Source organism: Meleagris gallopavo, chromosome 29 (assembly GCF_905368555.1).
Source record: "Meleagris gallopavo chromosome 29, MGAL_WU_HG_1.1, whole genome shotgun sequence".
Lineage (NCBI taxonomy): Eukaryota > Metazoa > Chordata > Aves > Galliformes > Phasianidae > Meleagris > Meleagris gallopavo.
This window is the reverse complement of record NC_139432.1, coordinates 128,198-140,140: the sequence shown is the minus strand read 5'-3', so window position 1 is coordinate 140,140 and position 11,943 is coordinate 128,198. Positions and strand designations below refer to the sequence as shown.

The window sequence follows — 11,943 nt, the reverse complement described above, 5'->3', positions numbered from 1 at the left end:
GTGGTGGAAATTACAGAAGTTGGAATTTGAGGAAAATGATCAGCAAATGAATCACTTAATTATAATAGCGTCTTGTAATTAATGTTGTTTTGTAAATGGGAACTGCAAATAATTTACATGGGCTGTAATGCCAGCAAGGACCAGAGAGAGGAAAAACGGCAGAAAAGAGAATGCGGGGCAGGCTGCCAGCCTGGGAGGAATCTAAACAACTGGTCACCGGCAGCACCAGATCTGCCCCGTGCTGCCCCACCTACGGCTTGCAAACAGAATGCTCAGAGCAAGCTGGGCTGGAGACCGCAGGTGTGGAGCAGGGTGTGCTAACTGCAAGGGGGGAGGGTTGAGGTGGGATGCATTGGAAGTGAGAATGCCCTCCTCTGCGGAGATCTAGGAAATCCGACATCCCAGCGTTAGCACTGGAAGCCTCCGGGGCAAGGCTGCAGGCAAAACTGGAATAGAAGCTTTGGTTGACACAACTGGTTTTTATATTTACCAATGGGCACGGAAAAAAAGGAGGAAAAAAAAAAGGGAAAGATACAGTCTGACAAAAGCAAAGAAGGGAATAGAGAGGAAGCAGAGAACGCAAAAGAAGAAAGAAGGATAAGGTTGTGAGGACAGAGGAGAAAGATGAGGAATATGGAAAAATTGAGGAGATAGTAATGAAAGAAGGAAATCTAGAAGAATGATAGCAACTGCTACTGTTGTGGCATCAGCTGGCTTCGTAACAGTGGTGGAAGTTAGCAGCCAACAGCAACAGAAGCACCAAAAAAAAGTTTCATTTTCAAATCAAATAATACCGGCCCGGAAAGGTTATGTTAAAGGTAGGAGCCAGCACAGATAAAGAATACCTGCAGAGGGGGGAAAAAAAAAAAGAAAAAGACTGTAAAGGAATGAAAGTAATAACAGATGATATTCGGATTAAATTACTTAATTTACTTAAATTACTAATTGGATGTGAATCTGAATAGAACACGACAATCTTGACAGCGGGGAAATAAAAAAAGTCAGAGGGCAGAGCCGTGCGTGGGGGCAGCCGCGCTGTGTCCGGCCTCGGCCCGGGCCCGTCGTGCACGGAGGGCTGCGCGGGGATCAGCCCAGGGCCCGGAGCCTCCGAGTGCCGGGGCGCCGCGCTCCGCCTCTGCCCCCCGCGCTGCCCCGCGCCCCGCCCCGCGCCCGCCCCGTCCTCCGCCGAAGGGGCCGCGGGGCCGGGCGGAGAGGAGAGGAGAGGAGAGGAGAGGAGAGGAGAGGAGAGGAGAGGAGAGGAGAGGAGAGGAGAGGAGAGGAGAGGAGCGGTGGGCGCTGCCCCGCCGGGGCCCGACGAGGGGCGGCCCGAGCGCGGCCCCGCTCCGCTCCTGTCCGCCTCCCGGGCAGACGGCGGCGGCGCGGCGGGGCGCGATGGCGGCCGGGCTGGGGCCGTGGCTGCTGGCCTTGGCCTTGGTGCCGGCAGGTGAGAGGCGGGCACGGAGGGCGGCGCGGCCGGGGCCGGGCGCGGCTCCTGCTGCTGCCCCGCGGGCGCGCGGAGGCCCGGAGCTCGGCTTCGGTGCCGGGGAGCGGCTGTTGTGCGTGGCACAGGGAGGCTGTGTGGGGACACGGATGCTGCGGGAGCGGCCCTGGCTGAGCCCCGCGGAGGAGGGCGGCTGGGGCAGCGCCCCTGGCCTGGGGCTGTGGCAGCAGAGAGGAGGTTCCCAGCTCATGAATTTATGATCTGTGGGCATTGGGGTGGCTGGGGAACGTCCTCCTACCGAATTGGCTGTGCCATGCCTGGCTCCTGATGCTGTCCTTCTACAGGAGTGTGTGCACAGTGGAGACTGGAAGCATCTGGCGGAGGTGTGCAAGCACCTGGGGAGTCTGTGCGTCTGTCCTGCCAGGGATCCGGCTTCAGCTTCAGAAGTTTTACTGTTCGGTGGTACCGTCAGACACTTGGTGGCCATATTGAGTGGCTGTCGTTTATCGATGCCACCTCATATATTATAAGATTGAGCCTAGACTTGGAGGGTCGAGCCTCAGTCTCTCGAGACAATTCCCGATCTGTGTCCTATCTGTCTCTCCACACCCTGCGCCCACACGACTCAGCGCACTACTTCTGTGCTGTTCACACGGGAACAGGAAATCCTGCAGAGCTGTAACAAAAAATCTCCTAAAAACAGCCACAGATCCTGGAACCCCAGGACTGGCAGGGGCTGGAATGCCTCTGGGCTGCTCCTGCACAGTGAGGAGACATCACTGCACACCACAGGTGACCCCGTCCTTTCTGCCAGGTCTTCTATCACTTCTCCTGAGTCACAAAATCAGTGATGTGACCTGAGGATTATATTCACAGTATTTCTGTTCACGCTATCAGCTTGACCACTTTTCCTGCCTTCCTTCCTGCAGCATGTCTGCACCTGCTTTTTGTTTCCTTCCCTCTGTATTCCTTTACTATGATCTATAGCATATGTATTTCCATCATCATCCCAATTTCATTTCATTTAAATTGACAAAATACGTATGTACGAGCAAATAACACAGAGAACAAAAAACTTTTGCTTCATTCGTCTCTGGCCATTTCCCTCATGGGAGAACGAAACAGTGGATCAGAACTCTGCTCTTGCTCCATAGCTTAGCTACATCTCACTCTCACCCCACTCACAATACCGGCTTAGTCAAAATGTAAGTTCGAAATTTCTTAGTTCGTAGTTCTAATTTCCTCAGAGGATATCCCAAATATTCTGATGGTATTAATGCAGATACACGGTACTGAACATTTACAACAGATGGTAATAGCAATTATATAACCTATAACTCCTGTTATCACAACTAGGAGAATCCAGATAACCATTTAACAGCATACCCACTATATCCTGTCCCCTTACCCCGCATACGACTTACAAGGTCCATTTGTGGGTGCTCCTCCAAGTAGCTGCTTGCCAGAGCCTGCCTCCCCAGCCGGCAACCAGCAAACCTGTGAGCTCACTTCCCAGGGGCAGCAGCAAGGCTATACCCTGCGTAGGACGTCTCCATACGGCTTACGGGTCCCCTCATTCCATACACATAACTGGTCTGCCGATGGATGGTCCTTTTCTGCTCCGGCAGTGATCGGATGAGGAAGGGGAGTCCTTCCGAGAAATCTTGGGGCGCGCCAAAGGCGTCCCTCTTCTCAACCGGTCCTGCAGCCAAGCAGAGGATGCCCCATCTGGGGTGCCAAATTGACGTGCGGAATCAAACTCTGTAACCCAAGTAAGATTACAAAGCAGGTACGGTTTATTCAGTGCTGCGTGGACGCCGGGTGCAGGGCCATAGATCCGCCGAACTTGCACACCGTCTGGAAAAATCGTGCTTCAGATATAGGCTGAACTAATACATAATCAATAGTTTTCCTGGAATTCGGATACATATTCATCACACCCCCAAGAGTACATTAGCATGCAGACCCTCCCCTCTTGCATGTGCGTAGTGGGTCATGGGATGAAGATTTGTTGTCTTCCTCGTGAAGGCTCTGTCCTTTCTCGCTGTAAACTCCTGGCAATTTTGGGGGGGCGTCCCCCCACACCGGTTTCTTCTTGCCCTGCGGACATCTAATCACCTTCCTGCCAAATGTCCTCGGGCTGTTCTCAAACCTTATCCTTATAGCCTTCATCCCCCTCACTATCCCAGACCCAGTGTCTGCCATCCCTTATTTTCTAACAAGCTTTCTTGCCTTGCCTTTCTCTTTTGAACAGACAGTAGCCATCCATCACAGCACTCCAGCTGTGCAAGCCATTCCACCACGTTTCTGTGATGGCGACTATATCGTAGTTTTCCAGCCTCACCATGGCCTCCAGCTATTCCTGTTTGTGACCCATGCTGCGTGCATTAGCGTAAAAGCACCTGAGCTGGGCCACCTTTTGAGTGGGAGAAGCCCTAATAGTCTCTTGACCCTACACAGGTGTTTGCCTAGCCACCAACTTCATGCATCGCCGAGCAGGGACCTTTTGCCATTGCCCTATGCCCCCTGCCCCAATTCTTCACCGATGTTGTTAGGGGGAGGAGTGGGCAGGGGGTTCAGTGTAGCAGGAACACTGTCTGCCTGCCTGTTCCCCTCTGTTACCTGTTTGTAAGGCGGTAGGGGGAGATGTGCTTCACGTGGAGCCTCAGCTGGCTGCCGAATCTCAGGGCCCATGGGGATTGGCACCACCAGTCAGTCTCCCTCTCACACTCCCTAATGCTGCTCAGCCTCTCCACCTCCTCCTTGAGGTCAACCACAAGGCTGAGTATGTTATTCAGCACCTTGCATCTAACACAAGCGCTGTCTCCATCACCTTGCATTGCAAAGGCCAGGCCCTGGCACTCCCTGCAGCCACACACCTGTGCACTAGCATGTTGTAGTGGGATCTCTGTCAGAATTTGCACATTTTTCTTGGCCGAAGCTCTCCTTTTTTGTGTGCATGGCACTTCAGGCTGCATCTCCACATTTTTGCTGGCAATAGCCTTCGGCCGGGGTGCAGCCATGGGCAAAGCAGCAGACTCACAAGCACTAGCTAAGGTAGCCTTAACGGGGACAGGACAGGGGAGCCCGGAGACTTCTGGTAGAGCACAGGCCGTCTAGATGGAGCTGTAACGAGGAGAATGGAGTTAAAGGCTTACAGTCTGATTTCTGCACGATGCCACGTCAGGGGAGAGGAGGGAGGCCATCGGGGAAGGCACGTGCAGGGAGAGGCTGCGGGCCGAGAGCCGTGCGTGGGGGCAGCCGCGCTGTGTCCGGCCTCGGCCCGGGCCCGTCGTGCACGGAGGGCTGCGCGGGGATCAGCCCAGGGCCCGGAGCCTCCGAGTGCCGGGGCGCCGCGCTCCGCCTCTGCCCCCCGCGCTGCCCCGCGCCCCGCCCCGCGCCCGCCCCGTCCTCCGCCGAAGGGGCCGCGGGGCCGGGCGGAGGGGAGGGGACGGGAGAGGAGAGGAGAGGAGCGGTGGGCGCTGCCCCGCCGGGGCCCGACGAGGGGCGGCCCGAGCGCGGCCCCGCTCCGCTCCTGTCCGCCTCCCGGGCAGACGGCGGCGGGGCGCGATGGCGGCCGGGCTGGGGCCGTGGCTGCTGGCCTTGGCCTTGGTGCCGGCAGGTGAGAGGCGGGCACGGAGGGCGGCGAGGCCGGGGCCGGGCGCGGCTCCTGCTGCTGCCACGCGGGCGCGCGCAGGCCCGGAGCTCGGCTTCGGTGCCGGGGAGCGGCTGTTGTGCGTGGCACAGGGAGGCTGTGTGGGGACACGGATGCTGCGGGAGTGGCCCTGGCTGAGCCCCGCGGAGGAGGGCGGCTGGGGCAGCGCCCCTAGCCTGGGGCTGTGGCAGGCGGAAATGCGGTCGTGGCTCTGCCTGTTCTGGTTGGAGCGGGTCAGAGCAGCAGGAGAACGTTCTCCCTTCATGGATATATACTGCCTGCTTGCCTGCACTTTCCTTCTTCAGTGCCTGGGTGCAGCTGAGGCTTGCGGAAGCTGGTGGATTTCTTAGAGCTCTTGGAGTGTTTGTTTTCCTCTCCTGCCAGGGTTTTAGCTTCAGCTTCAGAGGTTATTGTGTTTGCTGGTCCTGTCAGGCATCTGATGGCTGTCTCAAATTGCTCTCCTACATCAGCTCCAGCTCATTTAGTAGACTCCGTCCTAAGGTGGAGTGTCATGCCATGGCCTCCCAGGGTGGTTCCTGATTTGAGGAATCTCTGTCCCTGCGCATCCTGCAGTCCCCTGTCTCAGCCTGCCATTTCTGTGTTGCTCTCTTGGGATTGGGATATCCCACTGTGCTTTAACAGAAAACTCATTTTGGTTAAAGCCAAGGCAGTAGGAACTGCTAGGCTGGAAAGAGCTGGAGCAGCTCTGTGCTGCATTTGGGGAGTAATGGGATGTCAGAGCACACTGCGGATGGCCCTGTCACTTAAGCAAGAGCTCCTTTGCTTTCACCACTCCTTTCATTGCAGTGAGTCTCAAGTGCTGTAAGCAAATGATTATGTTCGGCATATTTCTGGTTACCATACCAGCCTGGCCACTTGCCTGCAGCTTGTCTGGATCAGCTCTTAGTCCCCTTCTTCCCCTGAGTATTCAAAAACTCTTGGCTTCTAACAACAGCACTGCATGCTTCCATCAACAGCCATGGGCTATTCTTTCCTGGTGCCTGTGGGCAAAGCAGTGGGTGAGTAGCTCTGATGTGGTTTCAGGTGCACTACTGAGAGATGAAATCCAAGCGAAGAAGTCTGCAGTGATGGTACGAGCAGGGCAAACAGAGACCCTGCAATGTACCTATAACTCCAGTGCTTCCTATATTTACGTGGCCTGGTACCGGCAGCTTCCCAACAGGCCCCTGCAGTACTTGCTTCAGAGCAAGGGCCGGGGAGGCTCATACAAACATACGGCCCCTTCTGCCCGCCTGAGGTTTTCATCCTGGGCTGATGAGAGCTCTGGGACCCTAGTGATCAGTGGGCTGGAGCTGGAAGACAGCGCACTCTATTTCTGCTCTCTGCTGGGACCACAGTGAGAGACAGCCCTGGTTTACTCCAACAACATCAACATAGTTCACTGCTCCCTTCCCTATTACCTATTTGCAGCACAGCAAGAGCCAGGTGATGATAGGGACAGGAAGAAAGAGGCAGGAGCTGCAGGGAGCAGCAGAGGGGATCAAGGTGGAGCTGAAAGGGGAAACATGAGGCGAAAGATTTCGATGGGGGTTGTGATCCTCATACCGTGGTAGTGGAAGGAGGCCAAGGAGGGATGTCAGTGCGGGGCTCGGAGAGCCCTCCTTTTTTGTGTGCATGGGACTTCAGGCTGCATCTCCACATTTTTGCTGGCAATAGCCTTCGGCCGGGGTGCAGCCATGGGCAAAGCAGCAGACTCACAAGCACTAGCTAAGGTAGCCTTAACGGGGACAGGACAGGGGAGCCCGGAGACTTCTGGTAGAGCACAGGCCGTCTAGATGGAGCTGTAACGAGGAGAATGGAGTTAAAGGCTTACAGTCTGATTTCTGCACGATGCCACGTCAGGGGAGAGGAGGGAGGCCATCGGGGAAGGCACGTGCAGGGAGAGGCTGCGGGCCGAGAGCCGTGCGTGGGGGCAGCCGCGCTGTGTCCGGCCTCGGCCCGGGCCCGTCGTGCACGGAGGGCTGCGCGGGGATCAGCCCAGGGCCCGGAGCCTCCGAGTGCCGGGGCGCCGCGCTCCGCCTCTGCCCCCCGCGCTGCCCCGCGCCCCGCCCCGCGCCCGCCCCGTCCTCCGCCGAAGGGGCCGCGGGGCTGGGCGGAGGGGAGGGGAGAGGAGAGGAGAGGAGAGGAGAGGAGAGGAGAGGAGAGGAGAGGAGAGGAGAGGAGAGGAGAGGAGAGGAGAGGAGAGGAGAGGAGAGGTGCGGTGGGCGCTGCCCCGCCGGGGCCCGACGAGGGGCGGCCCGAGCGCGGCCCCGCTCCGCTCCTGTCCGCCTCCCGGGCAGGCGGCGGGGCGCGATGGCGGCCGGGCTGGGGCCGTGGCTGCTGGCCTTGGCCTTGGGGCCGGCAGGTGAGGGGCGGGCACGGAGGGCGGCGAGGCCGGGGCCGGGCGCGGCTCCTGCTGCTGCCCCGCGGGCGCGCGGAGTCACAGAAGCGGTGTTGTGACCTGAGGATTATGTTCAGCACGTTTCTGTTCTTGAGATCAGTTTGGCCACTTTGCCCACCTTCCTGCCTTCAGCATGTCTGCACTTGCTCTTTCTTTCCTTCTTCCCTTGGGTACTCAAAAGCACATTGGGCGCTTCTAGCAACAGCATTGCCTGCTCCCATCCACCAGCCATGAGTTTTTTTCCATCAAAGCAATGAATGAATATCTTTGTGATCTCAAGTGCATTTCAGAATGATATAAACCCACAAACACAGTCTGTAGTGTTGGGGCAAGCAGGACAAGCTGAGATCCTGCAGTGTATGTAAGTTACTCTGAAAGCAGTTTCCCCCATTTGATTCCATTGAAACTACAGCATTTTCAAAGTGCACAGTAACACTATTTCATAGAGCAGAATCACAGCTGCAGGATATTATCTTTCAGCAAAGTCTACACCATTAGCTATGCATTTTCCCCAGTGATGATGAAGATCCTTCATTTCATGCTGGTAAATACCTGCACCAGTGTAGGTGAACCGCAGTTCCACAGCTGTTATGCTGGCATTGTTACCAGGAAAATGTAGCTCTTAGAGAACATTTTTCATCAGCCGGAACTGATGGAAGTCCAAATATGACATACACAGAGTGCATCATGGTTGTGACTGGACTGTTCAGCCAAAATTGTCAGTGTGCACCATGGTCTTCATATTGGTATGGTGTGTGGTGTTATCGTGTTGCAAGAGAATGGCTGCCTCCTTCTCTGCTCTGACTCTGGAAGTTCAAGCCTTCAGCCTTGTGAGAATCATGGCTGAGTGGTCTGAGCTGATGGATTGTGCAGGTTCTACCAAACTCAGAAGGGTCACCCGTTCCTTTCCTATCCCAAAAGACAGTGCACAGCACTATGCACACTGAGGATGTTTCACGAACTTTTTCTCCAACAGAGAATTCTCATGTCAGCACACCATGGACTCTGGCTCTTCTGACTCTGGCTCGTAGTGGTGACACCACGTTTCATCGCTGTTACTGATGTGATCCAGGAAACTTTCATCTTGAGCCCCATATGGGTACAGTTGTTTCTTGCTAACTTGCATACAGTGTTCTTTCTGTTTCTGTGTAGATATTCATGGAACCCATCTGCTGTAAAGTTTGCTGCACTTCATCACTGATACATTTTTTTTCAACACTCTGAAGCCAACGTTCATCTCTGCATACAGTTCCCTGGTCGTAATCCTCTGATTTGAGCAGATGCAAGAATCAATGACTGTTAAGGGAGTGCAATTTGTTCCACATGGAAATATGAAAATCCACACCTTTGCTTCATATTCAATCTCATGTCAGACACTGTTTTGTCAGACCGCCACTCTGCTGGCAACTGTTGCACAGCAAGGAAATAAAATGGAATATTGGCAAGAAGGTTCAGCCTCTACAGCTATACCACCAACATCCACTTCTGAAATTGTGGGCCAACTTTATTAAAAAAAAAGAGGCATTACTTCTGGAGCAGCCTGCGTTCCAGGTACCTGCACCAGTAGAGGTGAACCACAGTTTCACAGCTGTTATCCTGGCATTGTTACTAGGAAAATGGTAACACACACAGCCCACAGAGTACATCTCTCATCAGCCCAAACAGATGGAAGTCCAAATTTGTGATACACAGACTACATCATGGTTGTGGATGGAGTTTTCAGCCAAGTGTATACCACGGTGTTCAAATTGGTATGGTGTATTCATGGTATGGCATTATCGTGTTGCAAGAAAATGGTTGCCTTCTACTCTGCCCTGTCTCTGGAGTTTTGAGCCTTCAGTGCTGTCAGCATGGAGACTGAGTGGTCTGAGCTGATGCATTTTCTTGGTTCTATTAACTCCAGAAGGATCTCCCCTTTCCTATCCCAAAAGATAGAGTGCATCACTTTAACTGCTGAGGGCTGTGTCTGGAACTTTTTCTTTGATAGGGAATTCTTATGTAACCACTCCATGGACTTTGTCTCTTTTGACTGTCTGGTAGTGATGACACCTCACCTCATCATTGTTAATGATGTGATCCAGGAAACTGTCACCTTGAGCCTCGTATGGCTTCATTTGTTCCTAACAAACTTGCATTCACTGTTCTTTCTGTTCCACTGTTTGCCTTCATAGTTTCCACCTGATGCAAACTTTGCTCTATTCCAATGCTGACATTGTTGTTGTTTTCAATGCATGAAATCCAGTATTCAACTTGGAGCACGCTCTGCAGAGATGAGCAGTAAAGGAAAGGGGCCATCTAATGACTTCTAAGAAGTTTTATCTTTCTCTCTGAATGAAAATTGGAAATGGAACAGTGGGAGCTGTAGTTGTCCTTCTCTTCTGAGAACCAGGTACCCACAAAAAAATGACAATCCATGGAACTGGAGCATTAATTCTTTAACTTCCAGTGCACTACATGATGCTATGATGTGGAATATCAGTAACAAAAATAATAAAACCATGCCAGCCTGATGAGAGCTCCGGGATCCTGATCATCGTTAGGTTGGAGTTGGAAGACAGCGCACTCTGTTCCTGCACCTGTCCCCTTGTATGGGGCTGCTGAATCACGGCCTGAACCTTTGATTGATCACCTGAGGCGAGCAATGAGCCAGCCATGGGAGCACAGGTGAAGGCAAATCACCTGTGCTGCAGGAAGGGGTGGAGCCTGGCTGCACCTCTCCTAGAGCCATTTAAGAGCTGACTGCCAGTGGGGAAGGATCTCTCTGGAGATCTGCTCCATCAGGAGTTCATCTCGTGAGCCCAGGACAGGGTGAGTGACTTTCTCTTATTTCTCCAATATAAATTATATTAGCCAAGCTCCTGGATATATATCTATACCATTTGTATGTCCATTGATTAAACACCATCTGTATATCCATTGATTAAACACCCCCACACTGCCCCGCGCCCACCTGCCTACACAGTGAGAAGCATCCCCCATTGCACAGACAACATCGTCTTCATCCTCCCTTCCCTCTTGCCTGTTGCACCCCAGACAGAGCTGGGTGTTGTTAGACAGATGGGAGGGGAGGAGCACAGAGCTGTGGGGATGGTGATGAATATGGAGGTTTCCAGAATCCCTTTAAGTGAACAATGGCGAGCTCCCACAAGTGATTCACACAGCAGATCCAGTGATTGATTGATTGATCTAGTGATTGAATTGTTGTCAGCTTAATTCAGAGCTGAATCAAGCTTTGCCGTGACCCTCCAGAATTGCTCTCACCCTTTCCTATTCTTGGGGCAATCACAGCTTGTCCTCAGTACTCTTGCAGCAGTCACTGACCAGGTGGCTGGGGAGCAACATGTCAAGAAACCAGCAGTGCACGGCAGTGGTGAAGTCATCTTCCAGAGCAACATGAGAGGAAGCAGCATATACTCATAGTACATATTCTAGCATGGTCCTAGCAGAGGCCACATGGATTTACTGGGAGGGAGAGGAGAGGAGAGGAGAGGAGAGGAGAGGAGAGGAGAGGAGAGGAGAGGAGAGGAGAGGAGAGGAGAGGAGAGGAGAGGAGAGGAGAGGAGAGGAGCGGTGGGCGCTGTCCCGCCGGGGCCCGACGAGGGGCGGCCCGAGCGCGGCCCCGCTCCGCTCCTGTCCGCCGCCCGGGCAGACGGCGGCGGCGCGGCGGGGCGCGATGGCGGCCGGGCTGGGGCCGTGGCTGCTGGCCTTGGCCTTGGGGCCGGCAGGTGAGAGGCGGGCACGGAGGGCGGCGAGGCCGGGGCCGGGCGCGGCTCCTGCTGCTGCCCCGCGGGCGCGCGGAGGCCCGGAGCTCGGCTTCGGTGCCGGGGAGCGGCTGTTGTGCGTGGCACAGGGAGGCTGTGTGGGGACACGGATGCTGCGGGAGCGGCCCTGGCTGAGCCCCGCGGAGGAGGGCGGCTGGGGCAGCGCCCCTGGCCTGGGGCTGTGGCAGCAGAGAGGAGGTTCCCAGCTCATGAATTTATGATCCGTGGGCATTGGGGTGGCTGGGGAATGTCCTCCTACCGAATTGGATGTGCCATGCCTGCCTCCTGATGCTGTCCTTCTACAGGAGTGTGTGCACAGTTGAGACTGGAAGCATCTGGCGGAGGTGTGCAAGCACCTGGGGAGTCCGTGCGTCTGTCCTGCCAGGGATCCGGCTTCAGCTTTGGAAGTTATCCTGTACTGTGGTACCGTCAGGCACTTGGTGGCCGTCTCGAGTGGCTGTCCTTCATCAGCGCTGGCTCATATACTGTTAGATTAAGCCCTGACTTGGAGGCTCGAGCCACGGTTTCTCGTGAGGATTCCCGATCTGTGTCCTCTCTTTCTCTCCACACCCTGCACCCACACGACTCAGCGCACTACTTCTGTGCGGTTGACACGGGAACAGGAAATCCTTCAGAGCTGTAACAAAAATCCCCTTGTTAGACACAGCCATGGCTGCAGAACCAC

The 11,943-nt window shown here is 54.8% G+C and overlaps 1 protein-coding gene across 1 annotated transcript in view; it reads left to right on the top strand.

Annotated features, from left to right (window-relative positions):
- Positions 1–10,387: 10,387 nt before the first annotated feature.
- Positions 10,388–11,943, top strand: part of LOC104917254 (Ig heavy chain Mem5-like) — a 33,667-nt gene continuing 32,111 nt past the window's right edge. The window contains exon 1 of the mRNA XM_085210772.1: positions 10,388–11,222. Coding sequence (XP_085066898.1) covers positions 10,931–11,222 — 292 coding nt within the window. The 5' untranslated portion in view covers positions 10,388–10,930. The remainder of the gene's footprint in view (positions 11,223–11,943) is intronic.